Genomic DNA, 17,521 nt, shown 5'->3' with positions numbered 1-17,521 from the left:
TCATTTGTCCTAAAAGAGCTTGCTAATTTGCATACTTGAACATTTATTTGGTGTGCTGCCTGGCAATTTACCCTATGGCTAATTGGCCCATATAAACATGTACACCTGTTCACATATTTGGGCCCTAAGGCTAAATTTAGGTTGGGAAGTGAGATTTTTGGTATGAAATTATTATAAGTCCTTACCCTTTATATTGCCATTTTTGTCCCAAATACTTCAGAACTCCCCCTTCCAGACCTCTAGACCTGTGACGGTCGCTTCAAGTCAATCAGAGGGAAAAATGGTATGAGTGATATAAATGATCATTTCTTATGATAAGATAAATGCTTGGCCTGTTATATCATGCTGCCATTCTCCTGAGCTACACTGGACAAATCCCCAGCTTGATATACATCTAGTTGTTATTGTATACATGGTCAGGCATTGATACGTGCTCTTGCTTCTGATGTTCAGACTCCCAGGTCTCCATTAGCTAGCTTTTGGAATTAGTGCCTCAATTTGAGGAGTAAAAAGATGGCTTTCTGATTAGGTGTCTTTGCGGCATATGTTCAAATTTGTCAGATTTCATTGACAAACTCATTTGTCTGGACTTAGAAAAGAAGGCATTATGTTGACACTGTAGTCATATATGGTAAGTATAGTGGTCTGAAGGGTCTTTTGTAGTTGGCCGCATAATTTACTGCTGTCTAGTGATTGCACTACTGTTTATCACAAAAGTTTAGAAGTGCCAAGAGAATGTATAATAAAAGCAAAAGGTCCAATGGTTATGATAATTAACATGCCAGTGAAGTTTGCTTTAGTGGTTATGTGCAATGCCTACCTGAATTTGTAACACTTAATAACTCCTTTGGCCATTACAGTATTAACCAAATGCTATTAATTGCACTTAGAATCAGAACTGGGATCATGCATGGGCTCCTGAGTTCAAATTTTTGGCTTAAGGCTTTAGCAACAAACTGCGTGATGAATGCATGTAAAAGTGTCGTTCCACTGTGCTTGGAGTAACCTCAAATGCCAGGAATCAAGGACGTATATCCCAAATCAAACCAGTTGGGTAAAAGCATGTTTCTGTAGTATTTGAGGTATATTTCTTTAGACAAAGCTATTGCCTAATATGTGATCATATTTTGTGGGAAGTGGGACTTGGGAACTGCAACATTTAAATGGAAATTATTCATGTATGGTTTGAAATGAAACGGTTTCCCTTTCCCTGATATGAATGTCTGAGGAATTTGAACACAGTCTGGCTGTGTGGAAATGTCCTTACCTAGTTTTCTATAATCCAGCCATGACTTCAGCTACAAGGAATAGATGAATCAAATCAATAAGAACAAAAATTTATAATTGCCAAATAGCTGTCCTTTGAATTTTAGCCACATAGCCACTTCCAATGTGAAAATGAAATTGGTTAACCAGAATTGGGAACTGAAATTTGTAAGTTCATCACATGGCCATTGGCTACCTGTGATCACCCAGTTATAAAAACAACTTACAAATTGCTGTTGAGGCTTTTCATGATGCCATCCTTCTTTCCTCCAAAGTCATATTTCTGCCTATTATGGTAATCCTTATTGCATATCTCTGGAGGAAGCATCTGACCAAAGGTGGAATTATACATCCAAACTTTGGAGCATTGTCGTTTTCTCTGTCCTCCTAAATCTGTTGTCCTGTAGCCTGTCCTGTCCCTGATTAAGTTTAATACCTCCCTATTTTCATGACTGCCCCACTTTAGAAGGGAATACCCCCTCCCCCCATTCAGACCCATTGGTTTCATTTCCTCCCACCTTCTAAGTTGTCCCACATTCTGTTTTAACTTTCTTTTCTTTCTTTATTTACGTCCATTACAGCCAGATCTCTATGGCTCACAGATGTGCCCAGGGAAGCTCCCAGAGGTGCGTCACAGGCCCAAAAGAAGCTTGCATCAAAGTGCTTCTTTGAGATGTCATAGCACTGCAGCAGCAGGTTCATGTGTGTGCAGTAGAGTTGTTGCTTGGCTTATCTCACTTTTTTGTTGTCATTCCCAAACTCTGGAGGCCCACGTCACACATTGTTTTGCCGAGACTTCATAGGACAAAGCCACATAAAATTGTGTTGGACACATTTCATGAAAAGTGTGTCTTGTTTCTTTCTCCAAGTTATCCTTGGAGGTTGGATAATTATGAAATGGGGACATCTTTAGGCGGAACATGTAGGAAAGAATGTTGAATACTCAATGTGAAGCTAACCTCTCTATGTAATGTTACACAATTCTGTTTGGTTAGATTTCCAAATACACACTGCTCTGTGCTCTAAATGCTTCAGATTATTGCAAATTCTCACAAGGCTTTGGAATGGCTTTTATAGTCCCCAGGTTCTATGTGGCCAATCAATAAAGCGGGGAGGAAGGGTTGGAGGGAGGAGAGGAGAAGGAGCGCATGACCTGGAGAAAGCTGCAAGGAAAACACCTAATGCAGCATTAATGTCATGACAGCATCTCTGTGCTGATCGCTCCTCCACAATTTTATTTGTGTCTCTTCCCAGTCCTCCTTTATTTCCATTAAAGCTCTAGATTAAAAAAAATTACCAAAGGTGAGGCTTTCATTTCTTTCTAAAAGTTATTCTAATTACAACATGCCCGGAAAGAGTGTATTTTGTTCTAGCCATGTAAAACCCATTGATCTGCACTATACTATGCTGTGCACAAATTTAGAGAAGTCTTGCTATGTCTGCCCTGAGTCACCAGAAAAAAAATAAGCTAAGCTGTAAACATCATTTCATGGATGAGCAGAGTCAATATGGAGGTGATTTTCATGTGCTTTTTTTTTTTTCTATCACGGTCATACTCCCACCCACCCTTTTTAATTTGAATCCTAGTTTTACCTATGTGTTTTAATTAGAGAAGAGAATGATTGCATTAAGTTACTAACTTTAAATCTAGAATGTAACTTCAGTTTCCCAAGTGTAATCCTACAGGTAGCATGGGCTTCTTGGTGAAGAACTTTACTGGAAGGTGAAAATGTGGCTGCTGAATGTTCTAAGCTGCCATTCTTTCCCTTTGGTTGTCCACAGGGAATTCCTGAGCAATGGGCACGATTACTGCAAACGTCCAACATAACAAAACTGGAACAGAAGAAGAACCCACAAGCTGTTCTAGATGTACTCAAATTCTATGATTCCAAAGAAACAGTCAATAATCAGAAATACATGAGCTTTACATCAGGAGGTAAGAACACTGTTGCATCAAAAGGTGACACTGTACAGTAATCCTAATAGCAGAACTTCATGACTGGAATAGGACGTCTGTAGAACACTTAAAATGAGTTCCAGCACCTTTTCCTAATGACTTCAGCAGGAGTAAACCAGAAGATTGAGATTGATGTTAGGAGATATGTATACTTGAATGTTTAAAACAAAAATAGCCAAACAGTCAAGTGAAGAGTAGCCATTAGCTTGAATCAGTAATCACAGTCGTGTGTGTGTGTATGTGTGTGTGTGTGTGTGTGTTGGCATCAAAGCAGTCACAAAGAATCAGGCCCTGTAATATATTCATAAAGGGTCTGTGGTTCAAATCATGGTCTCGAAATTCATGTTAGTGCTTAGACTCATTGACTTACACTAAGATGACACAGCACAGGTTTTGTGATTATCAAGCTCTTGTGATCAGATCTCCAAACCAGAAAGAAAAGAAATAATGCCTTGCTATTTATACAAATGGAAATAATCAGGCTGCTGCCAAATCTTGACTTCATCTGCTAGGTTGTAGACCTAGCTCTTCTATGGGTTCTGATGCTTAAATTTGCACTACAAGCAAGTGAAAAACATATGCCATATTGTATTTTTCCCTCAGTTTCTTTTTAAAATTTTTATAACATTTTATTTATATAAAGTGACCGAATTTCCCATATTTCACAATTCAGATTTGGAGCATAGTGATATTTCAAACAACCTACTTTCCTTCCTGTCCATGTTCCCCACCTACCCTCCTCTTTCCTTATTTCTTTTTTTTAAATTTTTGTAATAACATACTTTCATTTGTCTTCACACTCCATTAGGTAGAGATATCAACACCCAGTGAGTAGGACATTGGGGAAAAAAAAGCCTACTATTCCTCAAGAGCACAAAGGCTGTGAACAATAACCAAATCCTAACATATCTATTTCATACATACAGATTACATTTTTTTTGTACTTTGTGTATTAGTAACCATAGATCAGGGGAAAGTAATATTTGCCTTTTGGTGTTCACTAAGCATAATGGTTATACTTTTACATTTTAGGAAAGATGATTGGGATTTTCTCTCTAGGATAATTTACTTAGCATCTAAAGAAAATGAAATACTATCATTATTACCCTAGCTATAAAGAGCACCTACCTCTTGTCATTGACTTGGGTATAGATCCAGGATGACGTCTCCTTCAGAATGGTGCCAGGGCATAGATGGAAGGGGAAGAGAATCTAACTTGGCCACACCAAATATCAAAGGCCAAATGTGAATGCAAGGAGGAATTTAAATTTTAAGTGGGACCTATTAAATTGGAAAGGTTGCTTAATTGCAGTCCTCCAACATTGTAATCCTAAAATGCCTTCCGCAAGCCCTAAAATGTCTATGAGTTCCTGATGATATATCAATTAATATTTAATATGAGGAACTAAAAAGTTATGCTCTGTGTTAGATACATAGGCCACCAAAACTGTGAATATATTGAGTAATTTCAGTATAACCATTTTTGACTTTCAGATTATCAACTACAAGTAGCCACTACCATTTCACATTTTTATTTTTCTGTACTGAACAATATTTTAATTTTTTCACTGTACTGTGCAGAGTGAAACTCAACATAGCTTTTTCAATGCTCAAGCATTGATACTGACTAATTGGATAGGGAGGGTGAAAGGAAGGAAGGAAAACAAGAGAGGGAGAGAAAAGAAGGCTAAATCCTGGTTATGGTTGTACAGGATTGTATCAATCAGGAATAAGTTATCTCAACATTCCTCTAAATAGATGAGTTTCATTGGGAGTTTTTATTGAGGTCTATAAGATGACCTGGTAAAAATATATTATAAGTGTAATGGTGTGATCTATTTTAAGGAAAACCATATCATTTATCACTACATACTAGAGAATTTGCTTTTGAGCCAAGCCATGAAGTTTTTCAACTGTTTTCCTCTTTGTTTAGTGTGGTGTCTAAAAGAGATGTTTTTATGTAAGAATGGTGATGATCTCTTCATATTCTCATTTTCTCAGATAAAAGTGCCCATGGATACATAGCAGCGCATCCTTCGGTAAGTGAAAATCAAAAACTATTTCTCAGGTTCAGTGTTTCCTAATCTAATACTGTATAATTGCACAGATTCCGTTTTAGTTGTAGAACGCTGTTTACAAAATAGTCTTTAAAAATATAATACAGATATAAAAAAAGTGCCTATTTTATAGGTATAGTTCAATGAATTCTAGTAAATTTATACACTTGCGCTGCCATTATCACAATCAAGTTTTACAGCATGTCTAGCACCTCATTAAACCTTCCTTTCTAATTAAAGCTAACTCAATTCACCCCTTATTCTAGGCATATGCAATTACTACCCCACCTTTACAGATTTGCCTTTCTGGAAAATTCATATAAATGAAGTAATATATAGCATGTGACCTTTTGGGATCATTCTTTTGGGTTCATCCAAGTTATTGTGTGTGTCAATAGTGTGTTTGTTGTTGCTGCTGAATAGACTTCTGTGATATGGTTGTGCTACTGTTTATACACCCACAGAAGTCGCTCTAGAGTATCTTGAGCTTGGGGCCATTATAAGCAAAACTACTATGAATATTCATGTATGAGGCTTTATGTGTACAAATGTTTCTATTTTTCTTACACATAGAATTTTGAAATCAGATTCCCAGCCATTTATTTTATGTACACAAACAATGTGTAGTAGGGCTTATATTTTCATATTCACATAACAATTCCTACAACCAAATTAAATCGGTCTTCCCTTTGCCTCCTGTCTTACAAACAAGGAAACAGATTCAGAGAGATAAAAATAATTTGCATAAGGCTGAAGCACTATACATTTTAGCTTCACTTGTTCCAATACAATGGAAGAGGAAGGAGAGAGATGACTAGGTCCAATATCATGCTGAGAAATGACTTGAAAATAAATAATCTAGGTCTTTGAAAGTGCTGTAATATCTGAAAGAATACCTACACACAGTAGGTGGAAAATTATTTCAGGAAAGGCTTCCATTTCTGTGATTTTCGCTATGATATTCTGATAAAAGTTGTTTTCAAATCCTTTTTTTCCCCTAGAGGTAAAATAACTAAGAAATCTCCAAAATTTTATTCAGAAAATCATGGCTGAACAAGTTAATTTTTTCCTTCTTATAGGGGACAAATACGAGCCTGCCTAACATCCTGGATGGTCAGTGTGATGATAGATCACTAGTGCTAAAGAGTAAAGGTTCTGAGTTATTGTAAAAATTCCTAAAAATATAAAAATGTATTTACCCTGTGGTCCAGCTATTCAGCTTCTGGGTTTATTCCATGAATTGAAAGCACAATCTTAAAGAGATGCTTATATATGCATGTTGTTGGCAACATTGTTCACAATAGCCAAAAGAAAGAAGCAACTTAAGTGTCCATCAATAGACATGCATAGAGAAACAAAATGGGTTATATGTAAGCAATGGAATCTTTTTTTATCTTGAAAAAGAAAGAAAATTTTGACAAATATAGCCTTGAGGACATTGTGCTAAATGAAATAAGCCAGTCATAAGAAGACAAATATTGCATGTTTACATCTGCATGCAATACCTGTAGGAGCTAAAGTTATTATAGGATCAAAAAGTAGAGTGGCTGCCAGGACGTAGGTATTGAGAGGGGGAACTGAGCAGTTGGATAATGGATACAGAATTTACATTTGAGAAAGTAAAAAAGAGTTCTGGAGATTGGTGGTAGTGATGAATGCACACAACGTGCATACTACCAGTATTGAAAGGTACACTCAGCAATGCCTTAGACGGTAAATTTTATATTATACTTGTTTTGCATAACATAATTACATTATTTTAAAACTACTTACTTTAAAATTTAAGAAAAGAATAAAAGTCTCTGGAAATAGTTAAATCATACTCCTCCAATGACAACATTGTGACTTTGGAAAAGTGCACTTCTCTGAGCCTTACTTTCCTCAGCTTTAAATAGGAACAATGATCACACTTCCTAGCCTTAGGTGAGTAATAAATGTGATCACACATATAATGTATTTATGTAGTACCTGGCACATACTATGGGTTTGTCAGATGTAAACAGCTATTATATTTATTTGTAGGTGGCCAAAAGGGGAAAAACTCTCTCGACCCATGAGGCTTGGAAAAGGCCTGTACCTTGCTCGGATTTCCCAAAATAGATTGAGAAATTTAGCTGATTACATAGCGTATGCTTTCGGCAGCATAGTCTGATAACAAATACCTAGAAGGAGTTAAGGACACAAGGTGAGACTAGAAGAAGGAAGAACTGATTTGGGGAATATTTCAGTCATCCTGGGCAGACACAGGTAATGAGGGCTTGGAGTGAGGCTACTGGACTGGAGATTACATTCAAGTTCTACAGATGTTGAGATTCATAATTGGGTGTTGGAAGAAAGGTTGAAGTCGAAGATAATTGCAGGCCTAAAATACTTGCATGGGTAAAATGAGCCTGCCATCTCAGGAGCAGCAGGTGTTTGTGAGAATATGCAGAGTTTTATTTTACAGCTTCAGTTGCAAGGGCTGGCAGCATTTCCAAGTGGAGATAATCGATTAAACTGCTTAACTAAGCTTAGATTTCTATCAACTGAATGAGCTGTATTTTACTCTTAAATTCAGTTTAAATTACTTCACTGGAACTCAGTTGCTTAATTGTGAAGATGTTTACCTTGTGATTTCCTTGTGAAGGATAGTATACCTCACACTGCCCATTCATTTTTGTTTTATAAATACTTCCTGTAGATCTGGCTCTTCTACAGATAAGAGTGATTTCAATATATAGGGATAGGTGAAATGAAAGTAGCCTGGATAACAATGAAAATGGAAGCAAGGTTGTATTCTGCAAATATTTTAAACTGATTCGATTATTTCTGCATGTCGCAACATCTGCAATCATCATATGACATACACTTTATGGCTTACATGTAGCAGGTTCTTTGATATTAGTGTATTAAATTTCAAATTTGAGGGCAAATGTTCCAATTTAGTATTTGTAGTGCACTGTTCATGATGAAATTATGTATGTAGAATCTTGAGATAATATTTTAAATAAAAGATAACAACAGTAATATTAATATGCCATGATTCATGCCTAAAGAAACCGGGTGTATGGTTGCTCTTTTTTATTTGCAATGCTGGTTTATTTTTCCCCCTTTTATTTAGAGTGCATCAGAATTATCTGAGGATTGTGTTAAAATGTGAATTCTAGAGATCTACTCCCAGACTAGGACTGTAATGGAACTCTGAAAGCTACATTTTAAGTAAATAACAGAAGTGACTCCCAAACCACATTGTATATTATCTAAAGTCTTCTAATTTTTTACTTCTAATTTTTTTTTTACCTGTATGACTTCAGTTCAAAAAGGAGTGTTTCCTAATTTGGTTCTTCTAGCTGCTTTTTTTGCTTTTTAAGCAGGGTTGATAACTTGGAGTCCATGGATGACTTTGGAAGATGTGCGAGTCCTTGAATTATACACAAAAGCATGTGTCTTTATGTGTTTTTCTGGGGAAGGAGGCCAAGCCCTTCAGAATTTTAAGAATTAAGATTCAACTCAGGCTAAAAAACTAAATCATATACCCAAACGTGTGGCATAATAAGAGCATAAAAATATCTTGCATTCATTAAAAGTATTCCTTAATTGTTTTCCATCCATTTTTTTAAGTTTAAAAATACTAGACACAGTAATTCTCAGTGTAGAAGAATGTGGAAACATTGAGTCATGACTCCTGAGAAGACCATTAAAAAATTTATCGATCTAGTGAATTTTCATCAAATTTTTTCAGATTTGCATCAATAAGAAATAGAAGCATGTTGACAGAAACTTAGTGGTGCCTTTGAAAGTGGATTTGACATGATGCTGTATTTGATCTTGTTTCATATGGTAAATAAATCTTTCTGGCTCCTATGATTATACGTTAAGGTTCCACCACATGTTAATATATGTTTGTAGAAAACATGCATCAGAGAACAGATGCTTGGCCTAGTGTTTAAGATACCATTTGGGACACTGCTGTCCAATATCCGGTATCCAATGCCTGAATTCAGTCTTGGCTTTACTCCCAATTCAAGTTTCCTACTAATGAATACCTCTGGAGGCAGCTCTACTTCCAGTTCCAGCTTCCTGCTTGTGGGTACCCAGAGTGACTTAAGTGATTGGGTCCCTGCCACCCTTAGGGGAATCCTGGATTGAGTTTCCAACTTCAACTCAGCTGAGTCTAACATGTTGCAGGATTTTCTGGATGGAAATACTCTCTTTGTGTGTATATCTCTTTCTCTCTGTTTTCCTGCTAGCCTCCTGCTCCCAGATAAAAATTAATTTAAATATGAAATAAAATCCTATCTTACGCTGTGATCATTTGATATAATAATCTATTACTAGGCTCCATATAACTGATAAGAAGCTTTGTCCTCAAGGAGTGAAAATATCTGTTAAGAACACCTTGGGCCATCATGCCTGATTGAATACAAAAGTAAATAAATCACAAGAAACTAGCAAAAATAATGAAAACCAATTATAGTAGTACTATACAGCAGAAATATAATACAAACTATATGTGTAATTTAAAATTTTCTGGTAACCACATTAAAATGTAAAATGAAATAAGATAAATTACTTTTCATAATTAATTTAAGCCTATATAATTCAAAATACTATTTCAATATATAATCAGTAAAAAGCGCTCATGAGATATTTTACAATTTTTCCATATTAACGATATTGTTTCTCAGGGTGGGTATTTGGCACAATGGTTAAACTGCCCATTGGAATCTGCATCTCATGTCTGAATAGGTGGGTTGTAATCCTGACTGCTCTCCTTCCACCTTCCTAATATCCTAGGAGATGATCGTTCTCAAGTGCTTCATTTCCTACTACCCACATGGGAGATCTGGGTTGCCTTCTGGACTCCTGGCTTCGGCATGGCTGGCGCTGGTTGCAGGCATTTGGAGAATGAACCAGAGGAAATTCTCTCTCTCTCTCTCTCTGTTTCTCTCTATCCTTCAAATAGATTGTATAAATAGATTTTTTAAAAGGATGCAATATCTGGGCTGTAGTTTACATTTATATACATTTCAATTCAGACAAGCCATATTTTAAGCATTCCATCACCCCATCTGGGTACTAGCTACCATCTAGGACAGTGTACATTTATACCGTAGGGAATAATTGTTGAAGTTGAACATACATCATGATCACCTGGGAAGCTTGTTGTTTATTACATAGATTGCTGGATCCCTCTTCCAGAGTTCTGGCTCTTACATCTGAATAGTGACTGAGAAATTATGTTTCTAACAAGTTCCTTGATGATGTTGATCTGGGAACCACACTTTAAAATTCATGGCCAGAGAATCAAGATGGCGGAATAGGGTAAGAACATGTTTAAACAGAGAAATGTTAGCCAGTGTGAAGCAGAAAGGGCACATTCCAGGAAATAGGAAAGGACAGAACAACAGCAGAGGGATACCTGGAGATGGACAGACACAGGAAAGCAGCGAAAACAACAGTGTAGTATTGCAGTGACGGAGACCCCAGCAGCATCCAGCCAATGGCGATCTGAACTCCACCAACAGCCAGAACTACACCAGCAACAAGGTGGGAAAGGACTTTCACCAAGAGCTCAGGAGGTGAACCCAGACAAAAAACTGCCTATCCTGCTGGTCTGTTTGATTTGATCAGGAGCAGAGACAGAACAGCAAGTTCCAGACAGGCTGTGTTGGAACAGGGTAGATTTCACAACCAAGTCTAGCCCCTAGAGCCATATCAAACACCATTTTGTTTAAGAAGGCAAGGACTATGGACAGTACTGCGGATGCACTGAGCTGGGAGTGAACTCATTTCTGGCTCAGTGAGAAGCATGTAAAGCAGGCATTTTAAGGAATATATCACACTGGAAATGCATCAAATGAAAGCTGATGTATTAGAAATGAAGAATACAGTAGAGCAAATTAAAAATACAGTAGAGAGTCTTCAAAATAGAATTAAGGAGGCAGAAGAAAAATCTCAAAATTAGAACATATTTCCTGTCACCAGGAAGAAACAAACAAAAAGCTGGAAGCAGAGATAGATCAGGCCAAACAAAGTATTCAAGAATTGAAAGACACTATTAAAAAACCAAACATAAGAGTTATTTGAGCCGCAAAAGGTACAGAAAGAGAAGCTGGGTTTAAAAGTATATTCAATGAAATAATAATGAAAATTTTCCCTAACCCAGAGAAAGAATTGGGAAAAAAAATCCAGAAGGGGCACAGAACTCCCAACAAGGTTGAGCAAAAGCGATCTTCACCAAGATCACTTAATCAAGCTCTCTTCAATCGAACATAAGGAAAAGATCCTTAAATGTGCATATGAAAAAAATCAAGGGACATATAAAGGAATGCCAGTTAAACTCACAGGAGACCTCTCACAGGAAACTCTACAGGAAACAAGAAAACTGAACCTCATATTCCAGATTCTAAAAGGAAAAATTGGTTGACCCAGTGTAACGTACCCAGCAAAACTTTTTTGAAAATGAAATAAAATTCTTCCACAGTAAAGAAAAGTTAAAAGAATATGCCTCTTCCAAACCTGCCCTATAAATACTTACAGATGTTCTCTTGACAGAGAAAAGGAATAGCGCCCACCAAAACCAAAGGCAAATGTGAAGAACATCCCAGTAAAATAACAACTGAAGACTAAATCAATGAACAACCCATTGCTAAAATGACAAGACAAAATTACCACCCATTCATATTAACCCTGATTGTAAATGGCTTAAACTCGCAAATCAAACATCATGGATTAGTAGACTGGATTTAAAAAAAACCCATCTGTTTGTTGCCTACAGGAGACACATTTCACCAGCAAAGATCAGTGGAAACTGTATCTCACAGATTTTGATTTTTGGTTTTCTTTTGTTGTTGTTGTTAGTTTCATCTGTTCAAAACGCTTTCTTTTGATCAAATTCTTGAATGACTCATAGAGAAGCATCATTTTCTTCAGGAAGGTTCTTGATTTTCATTTCTTCAATAATGACACATTAGTCATTCAGTAGCATGTTATCCAACTTCATGGTATTGTTAATTTCGTTTTTTTTTTCTTGCTGCTGTTTATTTCGTTTTGTGGCTTTTCATTTAAGGGGATATATAGTACCTGTGTAATACAGACTCTCATATCCAGTAGCATGTTATTTAACTTCATGGCTTTGTAAATTTCTATTTTTTTTCCTGTTGTTGATTTTGTTTTGTAGCTTTTCATTTAAGGGGATGTATAGTAACTGTGTAATGGAGACTAACATCCAGATGTGAGGATACAATGTAGTATGCATTTGTACTTCCAGACAAAGATGGACGTACAATGAAACTGTTCACTATATCTTGACAATAGGATGCTGGACCCTCTGCCATTGTCCATGCCTGCAATAAGGGACACATGACTGTGTATGAAGAACTCTACTATAGTAAAGATATAGGGGGACTCCGTGAGGGACTAGGGAATTGGGGAGGGGCTAAAGGAAATCCCAGGGCCTATGGGACTGTATCATAAAAATGGTAATAATAAAAAGAAGCAAAAAAATTTAAAAACATTTTAAAAATAAAAATCATGACCATAATTCTTCCAAAAAACAACTTTGGAACCTTTTTGACTATTGCAGTAACATGGATGATTAAGAACTGACGCTAGGTTCTGTGGTCCTTGTAATACCATCCTTGTGGTGGTATTATTTTACTTTATAAAATGCTGTGAATCACCATATATGTACTAGTTAATACTGTGCAATTATTTATGTAGATGTGTATTCCTTAGACCATCGTGTCTATTGCTGTCTGAGTGCTCTTTTCCAGAGGGCTGAGTAGGGAATTATTTATTGATTTGCTTATTCTTAGTATTTGCAGAGGGATATTAATACCATTTGCACGTGCATGTGGGCATGTTCTGGTCTTTAGGCAGAAAGTGGTTTTTCTCAAATTGACAATCTGTCAAATAAATGGACAGTCTGCACAGTACAGATTCAAGGTTTTACCAGCAATTGATTTGATATTTAACATGTTCACTGCATTTTGAAAATTGAGTTTTAAAATATTAAGTAAATACCTCAGTTTTTTTTAGCTCAGCAAAAACTAAAAGGTAAAAAGAATATATTAGATTGCAGGGTACTTATGCGGCAACCTCAGTGTGTCTCTGGATGTAAGCAATTCCTGGTTCTCCTTCCTTATAAAAAACATTGTGTCCTGTTCCTTCTTTCCTGCTTAGGTATTTTCATTTCTTTTCCTTTCCTTTCTTTTCTTTTCTTTTCTTTTCTTTTTCTCTTTTTGTCTTATTTCTGAAGAAAAGAAATGAGGAATTAACATGTGATTTAAAAAATTCATTTCTCTTCTAAGAGTACAAAAACAGCATCTGAGCCTCCTTTGGCTCCTCCTGTATCTGAAGAAGAAGATGAAGAGGAGGAGGAAGAAGAAGATGACAATGAGCCCCCACCAGTTATTGCACCAAGACCAGAGCATACAAAATCAGTAAGTTGCAAATGACTATTTCCCAATGACTCCAAAGAAGTGCTCTGAAAGGGTCATATAGAGTTCGAATGGAGTTAATCAACTGTTACCGACTAGGCATTTCCCAAGTTCCCAGAACTGAAGTACTAAGATTAGTTTTATTTTGGGGGTTACTGTTTAAAGATATCACTGTAGCACATAAAAATCAGAGAATAATATGAACCAATACAGAAATAACTGCTAAATTACACTAATGTAGTAAAACAAAGACAGGGAAGGAAATCTATGCGAACTAGATAGAAAGAATTGCATATGCATTGGCACCAAGATCAGAATTAGCAGGGATCTCAAAAGAGTAGCACCCAACATCTTCAAGGGCAGGATACCTGAAGCAACTTATGGCTTAAAAAATAGAAAACCACTTTTCTTTATTCACTGATATGACAGCGCCTTGACTCCATGCTCTCTTGTTGGCCTGCTGTTTCAATTGTGTATCTTTCTGAATTCTTCTCGTAGATCTATACTCGTTCTGTGGTTGAATCCATTGCTTCACCAGCAATACCAAATAAAGAGGTCACACCACCTTCAGCTGAGAATGCCAACTCCAGCACCTTGTACAGGAACACAGATCGGCAAAGGAAAAAATCCAAGATGACCGATGAGGAGATCCTAGAGAAGCTAAGTGAGTTTTCCCCATCACTACGTTCCTCAGGGATGGTTTTGTCTAAATCGTTGACAATGGTGATTCACCCTTTAGAAGTCTGAATTGTGTGACCTGTGGTTCCCTGAAGTCATGGGGTGAACAGTTTGTCATTTTCTAAGATTATGCCTCCAAAACAGATAAAATTGGCTGATGAGCTCTCTTTAATCCCAAAATTTCCCAACTGATCAAATGTGAAAAACAAATCAAGCGCAACACCCAACAAAATGATTCAGGAATTACAACCACTAATAATCACGTAATGTTTTCCCTTGGTTAGGGCGTGATTCTATATAACGAGTGAGGTAGAAGTGCAAATACTAGCAAACTCCTTCCGCAGTGACATCAGAGCATACATATTTGCATTCCTTGTGAATACTCAATTGTTATCCTATTCAGTTTATCTTAAGTTGCATTTATTTGTGGGGCTGGCATGATGGTTCAATTGGCTAATCCTTCACCTGCAAGTGCCAGCATCCCGTAAGAGTCCTGGTTTGTGTCCCGGCTGCTCCACTTCCCACCCAGCTCCCTGCTTGTGGCCTAGGAAAGCAGAGTAAGATGACTCAAAGCCTTGGGATTCTGCACCCACAGGGAGAGACCCAGAAGAAGCTCCTAGCTCCTGACTTCAAATCAGCTCAGCTCCTGCCATTGTGGTCATTTGAGCAGTGAACCCCCTGACAGTTCTTTCTCGCTGGATCTCTTTCTCTCTGTAAATCTGATTTTCCAATAAAAAGTAAATTTGTTTGAAAGACAGTTACACAGAGAGGGAGAGACATAGAGATTTCTTCTCTCCATGGTTTTATTTCACAACTGGCCATGACAAAAGTGAGCCAGACCAAAGCCAGGAGCCAGGAGCTTCATCCAGCTCTCCCACGTGGCTGGCAGGTGTCCAAACACTTGGACCATCTTCCTCTGCTTTTCCTGCACCATTAACAGGGAGTCGGATCAAAGTGAAGCAACCATGACGTGAACCAGTGTCAAATGGGTTGACAGCACTGGCGTCCCAGGAGGCAGTTTGCCATGCTACAACAACACTGACTCCACTCTAGTTTTACAAAGCATTCATATTCCATTTAGATTTCTAGGTCAAGAAGACAAATAGCAGTCTTTCCAATGAAGACTCTAAAGTTTGTAATGCATAGTTATTAAACTGATACTACATCTGACAAATGTCTAGATAACAAGAAGTAGTGCTCTTGTTTGACTCTTACACATACTGCAAAATTCTCAAAAGTTGCTTCCTCCGGGAAAAATCTGTGCAGTGTCCCTCATTCCTCTTCTTTATTTCCTTTATTATAGCAAATATTACATCATGCTCATCTGTCTCAATTCACTAGACTGTGAACCTCTCATGGAAGAGAATTTGTATTTTGTTGTCCTATGGTTTCATCCAAGTACGTCCCTGCTGTATAGAGGCACTCTGAATATGCCTGTTGAGTGAATAAATGAGAAACAAACAAATCCATCCTTATTGAGATCCTCATAGTCTAGTCAATGCAAGAAACTCTGGAGAACACAACAGAAAGAACACTACTCGACATCAAAAAGCTTGCAGTTTTCTTTGGAATACCTGATTTAATAGTGTTATGTGCTTAGAGCATAGGAAAAAAAGGTGGGGGGGCTTTTGTTATTTTCGTGCGATTCTTTCTTAATCCATTGGGCCTCAGAAAAGGAAAGAAGCAATTCCCATTATTAGCCACAAGGAGGCACTGTAGCAGTGGTGGTAAGGCCATTTTGCCCTCCAAAGGCATTTAAAGAGTGCTACTGCCATCTTGTGGATAGAAGCTAGCAGTGCTGCTTAACATTTTATAAAGCCTGAGGCAGCTCTGTTCACTTTTAGTATTCAGCCTAAAATGTCAACAGTGTTAAGCTTCAGTGCGCACTGATGCAATCCAAGGTTGGAGTTGCAGCTGTCAGTGAATGCTCAGAGCTGGAATTGCTGGACTTTAGGAAACTGACTTTATTACATATAATTAAATATGTCCCCAATGCTAATACCATCCACTTACTGTAATAATAAAGGTGAGAGTCCTCGTTTACTGAGCAGTTTCTGTGCTTTATATACATTACTGGAGGTGACTTTCACAGAAATTCCTTATGTGGTGCATGTTAATGTTCTCACTTTACGGATCACTGAAAGCAAGCTTTTGAAAGTTTAATTGATCAGGTCAAAGTTCGAACGTAGAGCTTTTTGCTTTCACAGTTAACTCTTTTTTCATTGGTCAGTTTACTTCTGCATGCCCCAAGTGTCTGTATAATAGGAAAGGAACAAATAAAAGAATTGCCTAATAATTTAATTTCTTTTTTATATAATTTAATTTCAATTATCCCGTAAATGACCTCCATTTCTCCCTTTTGCGCGCATAAACATGACCCACACTGTTTATTCTGATTGTTGTTTGGTGACTGTTTCAGATCGGCAACACCTTTTTTATCATGAAAAAAAGCATTTATAAGCTTGATAAATTAGCTGACAGCAAAACAAACATCGTTTCTGAGGCTGCAGTCTAGTTTTGCTTGCAGACTGCCACGCTGCTGGAGCGGTGTTGTTTACGATGTACTTTTCATTCTGTTTTGTGGTGAGCAACATGATCAAGAAACTAACTGAGCTTACATTTGAACTGAGACTCAGTGGCTCTCTTTCTCTCTGTTGGGCATTATGCTTTGGCCTAGGGAGAAGCATCTCGCCATCCAGTCAGTGAGCTAGCTACCTGTGCTGCCAGCCCTATCTGGGATGTGTGGACCTGGATAAGCAGAATGTGCAGAGAAATAAGGGGGTGCTTCTCTCATAAGGCAGATCCAGGAGGGCCCATACTTCGAGGACTGTGAAGGGGAGCCTTCCTGCTGCTGTGCCATCTCCTCTTGGCTCTCTGTGTAGCCTCAGAGAAGTTGCTTGACCCACCTGAGCTTAGTTCATTATCTGTCAAACAGAGGTAGGAATCACAGCCATCCTATCGGGTGGATTTGAGGAACTCACCCTATGGTTAAGACTAAAGAGATGAGATCACTCAAATTCAGATCAGACCCATTGCTTCTGCCATCACTTTGGGCCAGTTATGTCAGAGTCTTCATTTCCTTATCTAGAAAGTGATGATAATAATACGAGCCTCATACCCTCATGATATTTAAATGAAAG

At 37.5% G+C, this 17,521-nt stretch overlaps 1 protein-coding gene across 6 annotated transcripts in view; it reads left to right on the top strand.

Moving 5' to 3' along the window:
- PAK3 (p21 (RAC1) activated kinase 3) overlaps positions 1-17,521 on the top strand; it is a 267,948-nt gene that overhangs the window by 198,632 nt on the left and 51,795 nt on the right. For 2 of the 6 annotated variants that reach the window (XM_040999477.1, XM_040999476.1), the window contains exons 4-7: positions 3,049-3,202; positions 5,225-5,262; positions 13,575-13,706; positions 14,202-14,367. In XM_040999477.1, the coding sequence (XP_040855411.1) occupies positions 3,049-3,202; positions 5,225-5,262; positions 13,575-13,706; positions 14,202-14,367 (490 nt within the window). Of the gene's footprint in view, positions 1-220; positions 284-1,847; positions 1,893-3,048; positions 3,214-5,224; positions 5,263-10,914; positions 10,930-13,574; positions 13,707-14,201; positions 14,368-17,521 lie in introns of all 6 variants that reach the window. The other 4 variants (XM_040999473.1, XM_040999475.1, XM_040999474.1 and 1 more) reach the window with 4 other exon arrangements.

This window comes from Ochotona curzoniae, unplaced genomic scaffold (genome assembly GCF_017591425.1).
Source record: "Ochotona curzoniae isolate NIBS_2020 unplaced genomic scaffold, NIBS_Ocur_1.0 scaffold_1852, whole genome shotgun sequence".
NCBI lineage: Eukaryota > Metazoa > Chordata > Mammalia > Lagomorpha > Ochotonidae > Ochotona > Ochotona curzoniae.
The sequence above is the reverse complement of the archived record's forward strand: the minus strand, read 5'-3'. Positions and strand labels throughout refer to the sequence as shown.